Here is a 17,281-nt window from a genome sequence, read left to right as displayed (position 1 = left end):
TCAATCGAGGTTTTTATCCCAAATAATTCTTGAAATTAGCTCATACTATCGAGATGGTATTTAAAATTGAAAATCGATTAATGTAGTTCCTAAAAATAGGTGTGTTAAATCAATGTGATTCATCAATCACAATTCTGTCAAAAATTCGGTTATGCGCAAATGTAGCACATAAATGCATCTCACAAGTCTAATTAAATTAAAAATAAATTAGAAATAGGTTTAATAATTTAATAATAATTTAAAATTGTCAACTCATAAACCAGTCCCACAATCACCTTCGATCCAACCCACACTCCTCTACCTCAATCTATGGTAGCCTTTGTCGTCCCTTCTATGAAAGCAAAAAAATTCTCAAGACACCCATTGTTACACTCTTCGACACTGTTCACAGAATTAGACCAGTAGCAAGACCACCTTTGGTGATGGCTTGGATTGCAGGTGACTTATGTGACATCTTTGTTAACATTTGGGCAATCAACATCCTCACAACCTTGATCTTGGAGAGCTTGTTGGGCACTCCCTTGTGATCTTGGTAACGCGGAGAACGGCGAGCTCTGCCATGAGATATCCCATTGTGCAAAAAGGTATTTTGACAACTTTTTCAATTAATTATTAAATTATTAAATTCACATCGGCACATACCAAAAATTTTGACAGAATAGCCATATTGATTTGCAACACGTATTTTCAGGGACTACATTGATCAATTTTTAATTTTAGGGACCATCTTGATGGTATCAATCAATTTTAGGGATCGTATGCGTTAAAAACCCATAAATCTTATGGGACCCACATATGTTCAACATCAGCATATAGCAGAATTTTTAACAAAATTGTATTTTCAAGGACTTCATGGATTGATTTTTTATTTCAATGACCATTTAGTGATAAAAACTCATCAATTTATTAGTGTAAGAGTTACAATTTCAATCCCTCTCGCTTTCGGTGTAGGATCCAATGGACACAAACTCTCTTCCTCTCCCCTTGTTCTGTTCACACTGAAAAATTACTCAATCCTCCAAAAAGACTCGCGGAAACTCAATCTTTCTGTTTTTGTAGGGTTATATAGTTAAAACCGTTTCCCTTCTTTTCTCTACCTCTAAAAGTTCACATAGAAAAATAAGCAAGCTCTCACAGAAATCCCTAAAACCCAATCCAATTAGGAATAGGGAAAATACCAAAACATTGTGAATTCGATCACTCGATCAGATTATATATCTATCAATACATCCTGTATATTCTAAATTTCAGGCCTCTTCTTGCATTCCTCTTCTTCTTGCACCCGCCATTAATTCCGATATCTTCTTTCCGTCTTCTTCTTGCATTCGTCGTTCATGGAGTCGAACCTAGTCGACCGGATCTCCGTCCTCAACGTCTCAAATTCACACAAACAAGACCGGAGCGAGACACCCATGTCGGAGTTTCAATCCAAGCCGTCGGATCACGATGATGCGCCTCATGATCGTCAACAACAAGAACAGCCCAAGAAAGAAGAACCAGAGCCGTCCCAGAACATTACACCAGATCACATTAACACCCCGCCAAAACAAGACCGCAAGACGCCGCCGTTCCCGGTGGAAGATGAATCATCGACGAACGACAAGGACGTCGTGGATGACGACGACGACGGGTTCAAAACGCCGACGTCGCTGGAGCACAAAATCCCGCCGATGACAGAATGCCCGCCTGCGCCTGGCAAACCCAAACGCTTTCTAAAGAGAAAAGTGTTTTCGCGGTCGCCGTCGCCTCCGCCGCCGGCTGCTCGCAGAAGGGTTCAGTTTACAACAGCACAACTGGATATGATATTTTGGTCAACTTTTCCCTCGCCCCGGATGGGCGCGCCAAAATCAAGAAAGCCAGACGATCAGAGTGATTAGTTAAACTGCAGTTGGAGTTTTGTTCATCCATATTATTCATGGTAACCCATAATTCATAATTAAATAAAATTCTGATCTCTCAGCTCCATCTTTTTTCGTTTTTTTTTTTTTTCAATTTTTGTTAGATCTTGGTTAAAGGGAAGAAGACGCTGTAAAGATGGAAAAAGAAGAAAGAAGAAAGAAGAAAAGAGAGAGAGATGCATTGAAAGATTTTATGTTTCTTTTGTGCTCGAGGTGTTATTCTCTTCTCCTGCTAAAGATAAAAGATCATGAAACTGATGAAATATATATATATATATATTATGATTTTTTTCCTTTTTCAGGAGCAATTGCAATATAATATTGCCACATTCTGTTTCAATTGATATATATATATTAATTTCGAGTTTTATTTCATTTTTTCAAACGTTTGTTTTTTCTTTTAGGGACTATTTTAAGACAAAACATAAGTATGGTATTTATTATTCGAAATAAAGTCCAAAATAAATATAATTAATTAATTTAAATAAGTGTTACATTACACCTTGTTTCTAATTCGTAACTGAGTCAGTTACAAGTATTAACTCACAGGCTATGAGTTTATTGTGAGAATTATCTTTTTTTACTTAATTAATTTCATGAAAGCGGCAGGAGTGGGGTGGATTGCCGTGAATATTAGCGTGTTTTTTTCAAACAACAAAAATTCAGATCCAAACTACTTTTTTAGTGTAAATTAGTGTGAAATATTGTTCATGTAAAATTATGAGAGTATTCATATGTTCAAAATCTGGGATAAAATCAAAAGAAAACTAACGAAAAATCCAAAAAAACTTTCATTTGAATGAAAAACCATTTTTAAAGGTATAGTGAATAATACTAGAACTCTAAGGGCCTGTTTGATATCCTATTTGAAAATTTTTATCATTTCTCAAAACATTTTTTAAGAACATTTATTGAAAACAGTTTTTTTGAAGACTTAAAAACTTGATTGGTTTCTAATTTAAAATTTTTAAATCTTACGACTTAAACTATAACAAAGAGATTTAAAAAAAGGAGGTCGCAAGAGAGGTAGAAAGAGAAGAGAGGAGGAAAGAAAGTAAGATATGATTTAAGGAAAACGAAAGAAGAGAGAGAATCATACGAGATAAAGAGGAAAATGAGTGAGAAAAAAAACCTAAAGAATAAAAAGAACGAATTGGAGGAGAGACGAAAAAGATAAAAAAAAAAAAAGGATAGAGAAAGAAGAAAAGAGAGAGATTTGGAGTGAGAGTGGAGGAGGAAGAGAAAAGAAAAAAGTGAGTTTAAGTTTAAAAACTCTAAAAACTCACTTTTTATGTTTTTATATAATAGACTATATTTTTTAGTTAGTCTTGAGTTCAGTTTTTGAAAATAGTCATACCAAACAAGTTTTTAAGGCCTAAAACTTGAAAATTGTTTTTGAGTTTAAAAAGTTGGATTCAAGTACAATACCAAACATGTCCTAATATTTTTATTGGTTTGAACTTATCATTTGACCATACGTGGTAAAGCTTTGCTTTGACATTTTTAATCGTTATTTATTAGTAGGCCTTCCTTTAGAGAAGGGGGAGAGGAGACTGTTCATAGTGTTCTCTGAAATCTGTACTAGTGCTCAATTGTTGTAAGTGTGTAATTAAATATGTGATTACCGTAATATGGATGTGAGATTAGTCATGATATTATAAGATGAAATCAAACTAAATAAGTTTTAATAGGTACTTATTAACAACTCAATGTGTTAATTTGCCACTTCTAGCTATGAGGTTGGTGTAAAAAAAAGAAAAATTTATGTTGCATGTAATTACTAAATTTTTTGTTCAATTTTGGTTACTGGGTTAGAATGACAATTTCATGGAACTTTAGTTGACAAACAAGGTTCTATTAATAGACAGTTTGGTTATAACTAATATATATATGGCCTTTATGCAAAGGGATCCTCATTTTTTTTTCAAAAAATGCGGATTAGGTGTGGGGCTCACTCTACATCGAACTTCAACGATTTGAACCGTCTATTTTGTAAGTCTCGATTCATAGACCATCCTCGCAAAAATTCAATTCAATCCGAAATCATTTGCCTATTTAATTATTAAGACAAAATTTCATTATTTCTTCAACAAAAATATACAACACTTATATGACAAAGTATTCGTTAATTTCTTTGAACCCAATTAGATGTCTTAAACATTTCCGATTTGGCTAATATTTTACAAGGCAGATTTATGAGGTACAACTTGAAAAATAGACAGTTTAGATCGTTAAAGTTCAATGTAGTGTGGACCCTACAACTAATCCCCATTTTTATAAAAAATAATAATAATGAAAAGGGCTTGAAAACTTTGAGTTTTAACGATAAGGACAAAATAAAGGGTAAAGTGAATAGTATCATTTTAGTATAAAAATGTAGTTTTTCATTAAAATAAACAGTACTAGGAGTTTTTCGTTAAAATTTCCTAAAAAAAATGAAGATCTTTTCTCCTAAAGATTTCATATATATATATATATATATATATATATATATATATATGTATGTATGTATACAATATGTTATAAAAGAAAATCTGAATTAGGTTTCCAAGAAAGGCAAACATGCTCCAAGTCCCATGTCCCATGATAAATTAGTTTTATAACCTTCGAAGTACGAGATTAATATTTAATGAATAAAATATGAATATTTAGACGTGGGATCTAGTACTATTGTTTCTTCATGAAAGGCCATCTGTTTGCTTGTTTTACAGATGAATTAATCCAAGCACACAAAGGGTTTTATATTATAAGATCAGGGTAAATCGTCAAAATGGTCATTGAGATTTGTATAACTCATTACTTTGGTCCCTGAGATTCCAAAACAATAAAAGTGGTCCATGAGATTTTCCATCATCCATGATTTTGGTCATTCCGTTAAAAACTCAGTTAAGTGTCCCGTAGTGAGTTTGGGCAATTTTCAAAACTTCGTAACTCAATCGTTTCTTAACCAAATTAGACCCATAACATATTAAAATGAAGATAGAAAAGTGTAGAATAAGATTATACCTATTTCAAAGCCCAATGATTGCCGAAGATGGTCCGAAAATAGACTCAAAGTTGACTGGTCCGAGTGAAAAGTTGAAAACTCGCCGAAAACTGGGTAAACTTTAAACGTTCATAACTTCTTCATAACTCAACGAAATCAAGTGATTCAAAAACTAAAATCATACTTCTCGATGAGACGAAGAGAATGGTACATTTTTTGACAGCTAAAGCACTGTGGTTTGGCCGGAAAATGGCTCGAAAGTAGACTAAGACAGTTACTTTCGAGCCGTTTTCCGGACAAACCACGGCGATTTAGTCTTCAAAAAGTTACCATTCTCTTTGTCTTGTTGAGAAGTATGATTTTCGTTTTTGAATCACTTGAATTCGTTGAGTATTGAAGAAGTTATGAACGTTTAGAGTTTACCCAATTTCCGGCGAGTTTTCAAGTTTTCACTCGGACCAGTCAACTTTGAGACTATTTTCCGGCCGTCTTCGGCAATCATTGGGCTTTGAAATAGGTATAATCTTATTCTACACTTTCCTATCTTCATTTTGATATATTATGGGTCTAATTTGGTTTAGAAACGATTGAGTTACGAAGCTTTGAAAATTGCCCAAACTTCCTCCGGGACACTTAACAGATTTTTTAACGGAATGACCAAAATGATGGATGGTGGTAAATCTCAGGGACCACTTTTATCGTTTTGGAATCTTAGGGACCAAAGTGATGAGTTATGCAAATCTCAGGGACCATTTTAGCGATTTACCCTAATATCAAAATAAGGATATTTTGAAAGTGACCATTTACTATAATGATAGAAAATGTGTTGCGCCCTTACATGATGGCGTGAGTTCAAACCTCGTTAATGGCTAATCTAACATTTAACTTACTAACGCTATCGTTTCACTCAAAAAAAAAAAAAAAAAGAGTAAGAACATTCTTATTTGATCCACGAGATTTTTGTTGTTTTCAATAGGCTAGCAATAATGTGGTTCAAATTTGTCTTGGACGAGAATCAAACCTACGAACTTTCACTTACAAGTAAAGATGAATACCACTAAACAATGTACTAAGTGGTAACACTCTAAAAAAAGTTGAGTGCACCAATATTCTTGATTTTGGATATTAATTTTCACAATCCTGCTTTCACCTTTCCGTTTGATGGATACAACTTCTATTGTTAGTCCTAATAATGGATCACATCAAACATGGGAGACATTGGGCTTTACATCTCAGAGTTCCAAACTTCTTTAAACAGCAGTCCAGTCCACCAACGAATTAGTACAAAGCAGTGACGTGGCAAGAAGTGAGTGGCAGGCCCGAGGCCGTAGAGGCCGCACGACATAAATGGAAAAATCGTTATGATAAATCCTAATTATCATAAAAAGTAATAAGGAATCCACTAATTAATTTAATTATTCAATTAATTAATTATAGCGTCTTCTTTCTTCCCTCCCTTGACTGTTTCTATTTTCCTCAATAACGGTAATTAACCACCAAACTCCCTTTTTTTCCTCTCTTCCACTTTCTCAATCTTTCTCGCGCAGAAACACAAATAGTTTCTAAACACTCCAAAAAAATACTCAATTTCTCTTTGTAATTTCATCATCAATCGCAACAAAATTACTTTTTTTTTCCTATTCAATTGCGCAATATTTGCCTAATGCACCATGAAGATAGAGCGGAAAAAGACGTTGACGATGAACTGGGACAGCCTCCGGGACGACGATGACGATGATCGCTTTTTCGAGTCAAAGGAACGCGCCTCTTCCGTCGTTCCTCTCGACCTCGAGGCATCCTCATCCGAAGATGAGGATTTCAACGACAGTCGCAATTCATTTGCCTCATGTGTCTCATATGTTCGAAACGATGTTGATTTTCGTGCCTCCACCGCAGCCGCTCCGATGGACCCACCGTCTACTTCTTCGGCTCCAATGACGCCGAATTACAACATTTGGATGGAGGCACCGGGGTCTATCACTGAGCGGCGAAAACGATTATTGCAGGGCATGGGGTTAGCCCAAGGACCTGGAAAAGACCTCATTAGCTTTAAACAACTAACCAGCATTAAACGTCTCGTTTCGAACAAAATCACAAACGGCATTGTTCCAATCCCTCGGTCAATCACTCGGGCTAAAGAAAAAGTACAAGTATCGCCGAATCAGCCGGTATCGGAGATAGAGCCAGAGTCGGAGCCTGAGCCTGATCATGAACCATTGTCGGTGATGCTCGTCCGTTCGAGGTCGGAGGGTGACATTGAAGCTTTCTCGATAAATAAACAAAGGAAGGAAGAGATAATCGGAACAATCTCGAAGCAACGACTTACGAGGACTTGCTCCGCCATAGCTGTAACTCGCTCGAGAATATGTCCGTACACCGAATCGATTAAAGTGTCAACTAACGAAGTCAGCGACTCTACCCCCAATAGTCGATTGGTTCAGACTAGCGGTGGATTGTCGTCGGTTTTCTTGAATAACCAGTTAGGAGCCTTCTTCTTGATTAAGAATCTGGACACAGGGACTAAGTTCATCGTGAACGAGTATGATCAGGATGGGTGCTGGAATCGACTCAGCGATCTCCAAACAGGGAAGCAATTGACGATGGACGAGTTCGAGAAATGTGTCGGGTACTCGCCAGTGGTGAAAGAGGTTATGCGAAGACAGAGCGTTTCCAGGGAAGGCAGCGGCGATAACAGGAAGGTCGGTGCAGGGGCAAATTCATTTGTTTCGAAGAGCCTGAGGATGAGCAAGAGAAGAGGGGTTGCTCTGTTGAAGAACAGTATACGAGGCGTGGGGACCGCTGTGAGTGTGTTGATTGGTGAGAAAGAGAGGGAAAACACGACGCCATCGCTAACATTGCCGCCGGAGCAGAAACCCGCCAAGAACTCGAGTTCTTCTTCGTCAGCTTCATCGGAATGGGTCAAAGTTAGGCAGACAGGGAAGCATTACAAGGAGTTATCAGCATTGCATTTGTGTCAAGAGATTCAAGCTCACGAGGGGTCAATTTGGGCTATTAAGTTTAGCTTGGATGCAAGGTTTCTTGCGAGTGCGGGAGAGGATCGAATTATTCAAGTGTGGGAAGTGCAAGAGTGTGAGATTATGTCATTGGATGGGAATTCGACCCCGCTTCATCACTCTTTCGGGTCTTCCACCCCTGATTGTTCCTTCACCCCTGATCGTTCTCCATCAATGTCTGATCAAGCTGTGGTTGTGCCATATGAGAAGGAGAATAAGAATAAGGAAAAAAGTGGGTCTGCTAGAAAAAGCAATCCAATCCCAGAATATGTGCATGTGCCCGAAACAGTGTTTTCATTTTCGGAGAAACCATTTTGCTCTTTTGAAGGTCATTTGGATGCTGTTCTGGACCTGTCCTGGTCCAGAGATCAGGTTAGCTCTTTTCTAATTGTTCTTTTCTTCAATTGATTAATTTGAGGTTAGGCTAATTTAGGCTGATATAATTTAATCAATTTGCAGCTATTGCTTTCATCTTCAATGGACAAAACTGTTAGGTTATGGGATTTGGAGACCAAGACTTGTTTAAAGTTGTTTGCCCACAATGATTATGGTAAGATATTCATATATTATATAAAACAATGCCTACCTCTTGTGTGTATTTGTTGTCTAAAACGATGATGTAGCATACAAAATACACACAAGTAGTGATTTTCGCTCTCCCATTATGTTCCTCGTTCTTCTCCATTTTTTTATAGCCTTTGTTGAATAAAGTTAAAGGAGGATAAAGGGATGTCAAAGAAAGGGGAATGAAGATGGAGAAAAATTGGAGTATGAAAATCACTACCAATACACACACATAGAAGCATTGTATCATGTTGTTCCTTGTATAGTTTCTTGAGTTTTGACTTGGGTTATTGGTCTTGCAGTGACTTGCATACAATTCAATCCTTTGGATCACAATTACTTTATTAGTGGCTCACTCGATGCAAAGATTCGATTGTGGAACGTAGCTGTTAGGCAAGTCGTGGATTGGACTGATCTTTATGAAATGGTCACTGCTGCTTCCTATACTCCAGATGGCCAGGTACAACTCCATTATGTACTATTTCTATTCTTTTTAGATGTTCTTCTTTTTGCATGTTTCATGTAAATTAAGTAGTTGAGTAGTTGAATTGATTCAGCTTAGAAAATTTCATCACTATTTGGATTAATCTTGCTTCAAATCTGTTTCAAAACTCTAGGCTTGCATCATTGGTTCACACAAAGGAAAATGTCGTATGTACAATGCAGAAGGTGTGAGTTGCTTTTCTAGTTTCTTTTTCGTAGGCAATGCGAATTTAGACAGTCTATGATAATTGATAAAGCTCATCTTGTTTTGAAATCTAGATTGTAAATTAAGTCAGCATAGTCAGATTGATATTCAAAACAAGAAGAAGAATCAAGCCAAAAAGATTACAGGTTTCCAGGTAATGTAGAAATTTCTCTACTTTCTAGTTGTACAGTTTGCTTGCGTACATAAAATCCATCTGAAGTGCTTCTTACGTCCTCTCTTATTTTCAATGTAAACAGTTTTCACCGATAAACCCAACTGAAATGCTTGTCACGTCTGCTGATTCTCAGATTCGGATTTTGGATGGCACAAACGTGACTCACAAGTTTAGAGGTATGCATCTCCTCAAATCCTCAGAACCTTTTCACTTCCTTAATTAATTCTCTATAAAATTTATGCTCAGTAAATAACATTGGAAATATAAATTTGATAACGAACAGGTTTTCGAAATATGAGTAGCCAAATTGGAGCTTCATTCACTCCAAACGGGAAGTACGTCATATGTGCTAGTGAAGACTCTCATGTATACATTTGGAGGCGGGATGAGCCCCGAATTTCAGCCACACGGAAAAAAAGCATCACTAGCACCAATTCCCACGAACATTTTCAGTGTAAAGATGTTTCAGTAGCAATCCCATGGCCAGGCACCATAAAGGGTGACCCTCCATCTGTCATTGTGCAACATTCTAAGAGACAATCAAAATGCTCAATGCAACAACCACAATCTGGCAATTCATCCCTTACTCAAGAAGATGCAGGTGTAAGCAAGAGAATGCTACCACCTATTCCGAAGAAAAACAACAAAGACAACAACAACAAGGGAAATGCATCGGATCAAATACCTTTAACTCCGCCGCAGGAAGATCAAGATCCAGCTCAAATATGCCGAATAGAATCTGGGATTGGAGAGTCGTTCAATTCGGACCCTTCCTCTATTAGGTATGGTGATTCAAGTTCTATGTCCGCCGGTAGTGCCTCCACATCATCTTGGTCTTCCTCTTGGTCCTGGCTTGACAATATAGGCAACAACAATGCTAGCCAAACAATGCAAGCAACAGCTTGGGGTTTGGTAATTGTGACAGCCACTTTAGACGGAGAAATCAGAGCATACCAAAATTTTGGGCTGCCGCGAAAAGTACAGAATAATATTTTCGGAGGCCCTAATTAATTGGTTATGTGCTGGTGAAGATATAGGATCATAATTTCTTTCCTTTAAATGGAAACAAATTTGGTCCACAAGGTCTCGAGTTCGATTCCCCATTCCCAAGAAACGCTCATATCAAATTTTGTTTATGAACAAACTTCTCACTTGTCATGGATATATACATACATACATACATTGTACACTACAAGTACAAAGAGTCAGAAGAGCCATGGTGACCAAACTGAACATTGGTATTTTTGTTGTAAATGTCAAATCTTGTTGCTCTTCGTCATAATTTTTTTGTAAGAGAGCCTATCATCCCTTTATACATAATGGGTGCTTTGTAATTTGTAAGTCTATTATTTTTCTTTTTCTACATGTTTGGTGACTATAGATGATTATAAAGCGAATGATTGATTTTGATTATGATGTTTAAATGAGGAACGTTGATTTTCCTCCTTACAAATGAGTGAAATGAATAATTTTGTTTATAAAATTTGTACAAGAAATGTGGATTTCACCATACCACAACACGAAAAAAGTGCAACTTAACGATTTTGATTATGATGTTTGCACAAGGAATGTGGATTCCTCTTTACAAAGAAGTAAGGATTAGGGCAACTATTACAATGATTTCAAATTCTAGTTAAACAAGCTTGATTTGTGAACCCTAAGCACGTTATATTAAACTGAAAAAGGGGCCAAAAATTCATGTGCTTGGACTTGCTTTGAACTCAAACATTGTGCGCTAAAATATGGCAGAAAGCAAGAGAGGCAAAACTTCATCCCCGAGCCCTCTCGCCACTTTCCTAAGACATTTAGGAACACCTTGTTCGACAGCCCTCCTCTTCCATCTCTCCGCTGCCAATCTCCTCCATCTCATCCCCGTACTCCTTATACATATCTCTCACATATACAATTTTGAAAATTTTCCCCAATTTCACCAATTTCAATCTCTAACTTTAGATTTGTTTGTAGGGAAGACGTTCAGAATCAGAGCTGCAGCAGAGTTCGCAATTCTATGTAGTTCAAGTTGAGAAAAGTGGCGAAGCTCGAAGATTTCTTGGATTCAGCTCAGCTCTCTCAGGTTTCCTACCAACTCAGCTTCACGAAGAAGGTTCCGGAGGTGGTGCCAATGTCGCATAAGAAGGAGGTCAGGGATTTTGAGTGGCCGATCGACGAATTAAAAATGCTGGTGGATTCATACAAGGAAGCTGTTAATGTCAAGGACGATTCAAATCTGATTGAGGAATTTGGGAATGATGGCGATGGAGAAGCTTGCACCCCCGTTTCGGCATTTCAAGCAAATCAGAACGCGGCGTTTCAAAGGGTGGGGATTTCAAAACACTGGACTTTATTGATTTTAATTTCAAGTAGTTTGTTAGAGATGCAGGGGAGTCGATGACACGCGTAGTACATGTATAAATAACAAAATGGAGATACCATTTTTTTTTGAAGAAAAATGAAGCGAAATTAGCTTGTGCATAGCGTGATTTAAGCAAAGGTACGACAATGGAGAAGTTAGATATGTACAACAATGAGGATATGGTGCATACAGTGAGTCTCGATAAAAACCTTGCAAGAAATTTTAATCCGATCGAAGATCCAAAAATACATCGGGGCTCTTCAAACCAAACAACATGAGTAGCCAGCGTTAAACCTAACTAGCCAACCTGTGTGCCACCTTGTTCGTTGTCCTGCGAGTATCAATGATATAATATGCCCAAATGGAGATGAATTCTCCAGACCTTCGTATTATAACGCCTTGATAACCATCAAAGCATCACCTTCAAACTCCACCTTTGTGTGCTTCATCCGTTGTGCAAACGAAGTCGCATCCCTTGTTGCAAAAGTTTCTACCAGCAATGGTGATCGAACTCCATCAACTCCTCCAGTTTCCATTCGGTCATCCCATGGCACATCGAAATTGCACTTTACCCATCCACTCTTAGGTGGTGTCCATGGCTGCACCACGACAGGCTTGGTGGTTTTTCTCAGTCCGTGCCATTTGTGGTATTCCTGCAACCAAGTTTGCATTTTACGATTTATTTCCAGAGGATTCAGTGCCTTACCTTGCCAAAGTAGTGAGTTGTGTTCCGTCCAAATACTCCATAATAAACAACAATGTAAGGTCGAAACTCTCCCCGGACAAAGAACCGGCAAGTGCAGCCACCCACTCTAGCATGCTCTCTCGTCGATCCTCTTACTTTGTATTCCCAACTGGCTGGAAAACCAAACAGCCGGCCACGCTCGTGGGCAATCCCTCATCAGGTGTTCAATCGTTTCAGCATTCTCATCACATAACAAATAGGTTGTCTCTGTGAGAGTTTAGAGAGAGAGAGATTTTGTAAGAAGGTTTAGAGAGAGAGAAGAAATAAAATTGTGAATTGTATATTTGAATAATATTACACTTGGTATATATATACCATCATTTACATATATCCTCACTACTTATCTTACTAGCTAAGTAAAGTATAACAAACTACTTAAGCATCATTTTACACTACTACCCTTAACATCCCCCCTCAAACTAAGCTGAGGTAGCCGAAGTGAGAGTTTGTCTCGGAGAAAAAGAAACCGATCCTTGGATAAAGCTTTAGTGCATATATCGGCTGTTTGATCCTGTGTACAGACAAAATGCACAGTGATGGAGTTGGCCAGAACTTTCTCTCGAATAAAGTGATAATCAATCTCCACATGCTTAGTTCGAGCATGAAACAGAGGATTCTTAGCAAGAGAAAGAGCAGATATGTTATCACACCACAGTTTAGGAGGGCACGGAATCAGGAGACCAATATCAACAAACAGCTTGCAGATCCAAGTTAACTCAGCAGCAGTATTAGCTAAAGAACGATATTCCGCTTCAGTTGAGGATCGAGCAACAGTGGGTTGCTTCTTGGCACTCCAACTAATAAGAGAATCACCCAGAAAAATACAGAAACCACCTGTGGATCGCCGATCAATAGTGCAACCAGCCCAATCGGCATCTGAGAAACTATTAATACTGAGGGGTGCAGAGCATTTGGGAAACCAAAGACCAAGAGTAATTGTGCCCTTCAAGTATCTGAGAATACGCTTGACAGCCTGAAGATGTGATTCTCGAGGAGTTTGCATGAACTGACATACGAGATTGACGGCAAAGGACAAATCTGGTCGGGTCCAGGTTAAGTATTGAAGGCCGCCAACTAAGGATCTGTATTCTTCTGGATTGGACAGTAAGGGAGAAGAATGATCCAATTTAGAAGTACTCAGAGGAGTAACACAAGGTTTAGCACCATCCATGTGTGCCTTCTTGAGAAGATCCAGAATATATTTAGTTTGATTGATGAAGATACCCTTGGAAGATCGCTTGACTTCAATACCAAGAAAATAATGCAGGAGTCCCAAATCCTTAACAGGAAATAATCCACAGAGTTGAGAAATCACAGATTGACAAGCTGCAGAATCAGGGCCGGTGACAAGGATATCATCCACATAGACCAAGACATAGACCACTGAATCACTGTTCTTAACAAATAAAGAGTGATCATTGTTGGATCCAGAGAAACCAAGAGACTGTAATGCAGTTGTTAACTTGGCATACCAGGCTCGGGGAGCCTGTTTGAGACCATACAGGGACTTATGCAATTGACATACATGATGGGGTTGAGTAGGATCTTCAAACCCTGGAGGTTGAACCATAAAAACAGACTCAGTGAGGGTGCCATGCAGAAAAGCATTACTCACATCCAACTGGTTTATAGACCAATCAAATGTAGCTGCAAGGGTTAAGAGAATGCGGATAGTGACTGGTTTGGCAACCGGACTGAATGTTTCATTGTAATCTAAGCCCTGTTGTTGATGAAATCCCTTGGCAACCAGACGGGCTTTGTATCTGTCCACTGAGCCATCAGGTTTCCGTTTAATACGAAAAACCCATTTACAACCTACTAAATTCTGAGAGGAAGTAGGAGGAACCAAAGACCAGGTACCAGTTTGAAGAAGTGCATTGAACTCTTCCTGCATAGCTTGTCGCCAGGGTAAGTGTTTAGAGGCTTGAAGGTAGGTGGAAGGTGTGTAATCAAGAGATAAAGAGGAAGGAAGTGGATGCTTAGTTGCTAGAAAAGCCTTCGGTTTAAAAATACCAGATTTTGATCTAGTAGTCATGGGATGAATATTAGGTAGAGAAGAGGGTGGTAAGGAATCTGGAGAAGAAGGAGGAGATGAAGGAGATAAGGGAATGGAATCAGAGATAGGTAACGAGGCAGGAGAGGAATGAGTAAATGTTAATGAGGTTGGGATGGAGGGGGAATTGAAAGGAGATTGAACTGGAGAGGAAGGACGGACAGGAGATGAAGAAGAATGAAAAGGAAATGTGGTTTCATCAAAGATAACATGGCGAGAAATATAAATGCGCCCAGTTTGAGCATCCAAACAACGATAACCTTTATGATTAAGGCTATAGCCTAAAAAGACACAAGCTTTGCTTCTCGGATCAAGTTTAGAGGAAGTGTAAGGTTGGAGCCAAGGATAACACCGACAACCGAAAACTTTCAAAGTTGTGTAATCTGGGGTTTTATGAAACAATATTTCCCAAGGAGAGAGTTTACTACCAGTAGGCATGCGATTGATGAGATAAAGAGCCGTGGAGAAGGATTCAACCCAATAAGAATGAGGTACTTGAGATGCTGTAAGAAGAGTCCGAGCAGTTTCGACTAAATGCCGGTGCTTTCTTTCAGCACACCCGTTTTGTTCTGGAGTATGAGGGCAGCTCAGTTGATGAGAGATCCCATGTGTCTTCAAGAAATCAGAGAAATGATGATTGACAAATTCTCCACCAGAATCAGATCGCAGAGTAATAACCTTGAAACCCAAGAGATTTTCAACCACAGATTTGAAGTGAACAAAGGTACTGAAAACCTCAGATTTATACTTCAGTGGAAAGAACCAAGAATACTTGGAAAAGTCATCAACCAATAGAAGATAATACCGAAATCCATTAACAGAAGAAATGGGCGCAGGACCCCATACATCAGTATGCAACAGCTCAAGAGGCTTGGTTGTTGTACAAGAAACAGAGGTAAACGGTTTCCGAGAACATTTGCCTAAAGCACAACTAGAGCATACAAATTTATGAAAGTGATATGAACAAGAGATACGAGACTGAGAGCCTAGTTTATTTAAAATCTTGAATGAGGGATGGCCTAAGCGTTGATGCCAGATGCCCTGAGAAGCTTTAGTACTGGTCACATAAGCTTGATGATTGTCTGCAACAGAAGGTGCAAGGAAAGGATAGAAGCCAGCTTTGACAGGACCCTTAAAAAGCTCCTTCCCCGAAGTAAGATCCTTCACAAGGAAGTGAAAAGGATATAGATGAATTGAGCACCAGTTATCAACGATAAATCGATTTGCAGAAATCAAATCTTGTTTCAGATCAGGAACATGCAACACATTGTGCAAATCAAAAGTATGAGTAGAAGTAGGAAGACAAGAAGAACCAGAATGAGTGATAGGCAAACCTTTGCCATCGCCAATATAAACTTGATCAGGACCACTGTAGGGTTCAGGACTTTGAAGATTTGTATACGAGTTGGTCATATGAGAACTGGCACCGGTATCAAGAAGCCATGTTGGAGCATTGGAAGCAGTATTAGCATGATATGCAGTTTGTAAATGCTTGGTACCATAGTTAGGATTCAGACGATGCGGACAATCAATGGCCTCATGATCAGATTGACGGCAAATTTGACAGGAATTTCTGCGGGTGAAATTGTGGAAATTTGGTCTGGATCCACGATTATTCCTCTGTTGACCTTGGCGAGAGAAATTCTGACCTTGGCGAGAGAAATTCGGACCTTGGCGACTGAAATTCTGACCTTGACGAGAGAAGTTCTGAAAATTTCGAGGATGAGAAAAATTCCGATCAAAGCCACGGCCATGGGAAGAAACAAAGTACGCCTGAGAAGGAGAATCAGTAGGTGGTGTAGGAAGAATGCCAGCAGAGGAATGATATGCTTGAAATGGCACTGATGAAGAAACCTTCTTGCGATTTGCCAATTGAATCTCCTTACTAAGCAATAAGCCATGTAACTCATCAACAGTAGTGGAACCAAGACGAAATTGAATAGTGTCAACAAAGGCATCATATTCAGGCGGTAAGCCATGAAGAAGAACAGAGATTAGTTCCGAATCAGCAATCGGAGCACCAGCAGTCGCAAGAGCATCCGCAATTTCTTCAATTTGTTGAAGATAGGCAGCCGCAGTGGAATCACCTTTGGTAATCGTGCGAAGACGAGAGCGCAGTTCATGAATATGTGATTGCGACGCTGTAGCAAGACGAGATTCCAGTTTTGCCCACAGATCTCGAGCAGAGGTAACACCAACAGTGTAAGGAATCAGAGAATCCGAGAGTGTCGAATTGATCCAGATCAGAATGTTTTGATCATTCTCAAACCAGGTGATATATTGAGGATTCACAGTCGAAGTGCGATTTCCTGAAGAATCCAGAAGATACATGGGCGGCGCCACCAGAGATCCATCAATGAGGCCGGTGAGATTGTACCGACGAAAAATTGGTGCAAATAAAGCACTCCAGGTGATCCAATTTGTAGTTGTCAGTTTAATCGAAACCAGCGAACCAATATTCTGAATAGTGATCGAAGAACTGACCGAATTAGGGCACGAATTTGGGGCCGAAGAATCTGCAGGAGATGGCTGCGAGGTAGAATCAGAGGGAGACGATACCGCCATTGTTGGTAGCGACAAGAACACAGAGAACACAGAGAACGCAGAGAGACGAAGGATCGTCGGAGGTCGTTAGACACCGGCTCTGATACCATGTGAGAGTTTAGAGAGAGAGAGATTTTGTAAGAAGGTTTAGAGAGAGAGAAGAAATAAAATTGTGAATTGTATATTTGAATAATATTACACTTGGTATATATATACCATCATTTACATATATCCTCACTACTTATCTTACTAGCTAAGTAA

The 17,281-nt window shown here is 38.8% G+C and overlaps 3 protein-coding genes across 4 annotated transcripts in view; all 3 read left to right on the top strand.

Annotated features, from left to right (window-relative positions):
- The window catches only part of LOC126620260 (uncharacterized), a 104,547-nt gene that overhangs the window by 33,044 nt on the left and 54,222 nt on the right, over nucleotides 1-17,281 (top strand). The window lies entirely within an intron of this gene.
- LOC126620263 (uncharacterized) lies at nucleotides 953-2,283 on the top strand. The gene has a single exon (XM_050288781.1). The coding sequence runs from the start codon at nucleotides 1,335-1,337 to the stop codon at nucleotides 1,875-1,877; it is 543 nt and encodes a 180-aa protein (XP_050144738.1). The 5' UTR covers nucleotides 953-1,334; the 3' UTR covers nucleotides 1,878-2,283.
- LOC126620246 (uncharacterized) lies at nucleotides 6,376-10,733 on the top strand. 2 transcript variants are annotated; one of them, XM_050288759.1, is made up of 7 exons: nucleotides 6,376-8,270; nucleotides 8,358-8,448; nucleotides 8,765-8,922; nucleotides 9,080-9,131; nucleotides 9,225-9,304; nucleotides 9,459-9,501; nucleotides 9,609-10,733. In XM_050288759.1, the coding sequence occupies exons 1-7, from the start codon at nucleotides 6,555-6,557 to the stop codon at nucleotides 10,334-10,336; spliced, it is 2,868 nt and encodes a 955-aa protein (XP_050144716.1). In that variant the 5' UTR covers nucleotides 6,376-6,554; the 3' UTR covers nucleotides 10,337-10,733. The 2 variants fall into 2 exon arrangements, with proteins under 2 accessions (XP_050144716.1, XP_050144715.1); XM_050288758.1 differs by having other exon boundaries at nucleotides 9,408-9,501.

This window comes from Malus sylvestris, chromosome 4 (assembly GCF_916048215.2).
Source record: "Malus sylvestris chromosome 4, drMalSylv7.2, whole genome shotgun sequence".
NCBI lineage: Eukaryota > Viridiplantae > Streptophyta > Magnoliopsida > Rosales > Rosaceae > Malus > Malus sylvestris.
The sequence above is the reverse complement of the archived record's forward strand: the minus strand, read 5'-3'. Positions and strand labels throughout refer to the sequence as shown.

Excerpts from the sequence above, each read along its gene's own strand:
- LOC126620263 (XM_050288781.1), top strand. The coding sequence starts at position 1,335 with ATGGAGTCGAACCTAGTCGACCGGATCTCCGTCCTCAACGTCTCAAAT.
- LOC126620246 (XM_050288758.1), top strand. The coding sequence starts at position 6,555 with ATGAAGATAGAGCGGAAAAAGACGTTGACGATGAACTGGGACAGCCTC. Across the intron at positions 8,923-9,079 it reads CCTATACTCCAGATGGCCAG|GCTTGCATCATTGGTTCACA; the intron begins GTACAACTCCAT and ends TCAAAACTCTAG. Across the intron at positions 9,305-9,407 it reads AAAAGATTACAGGTTTCCAG|TTTTCACCGATAAACCCAAC; the intron begins GTAATGTAGAAA and ends CAATGTAAACAG.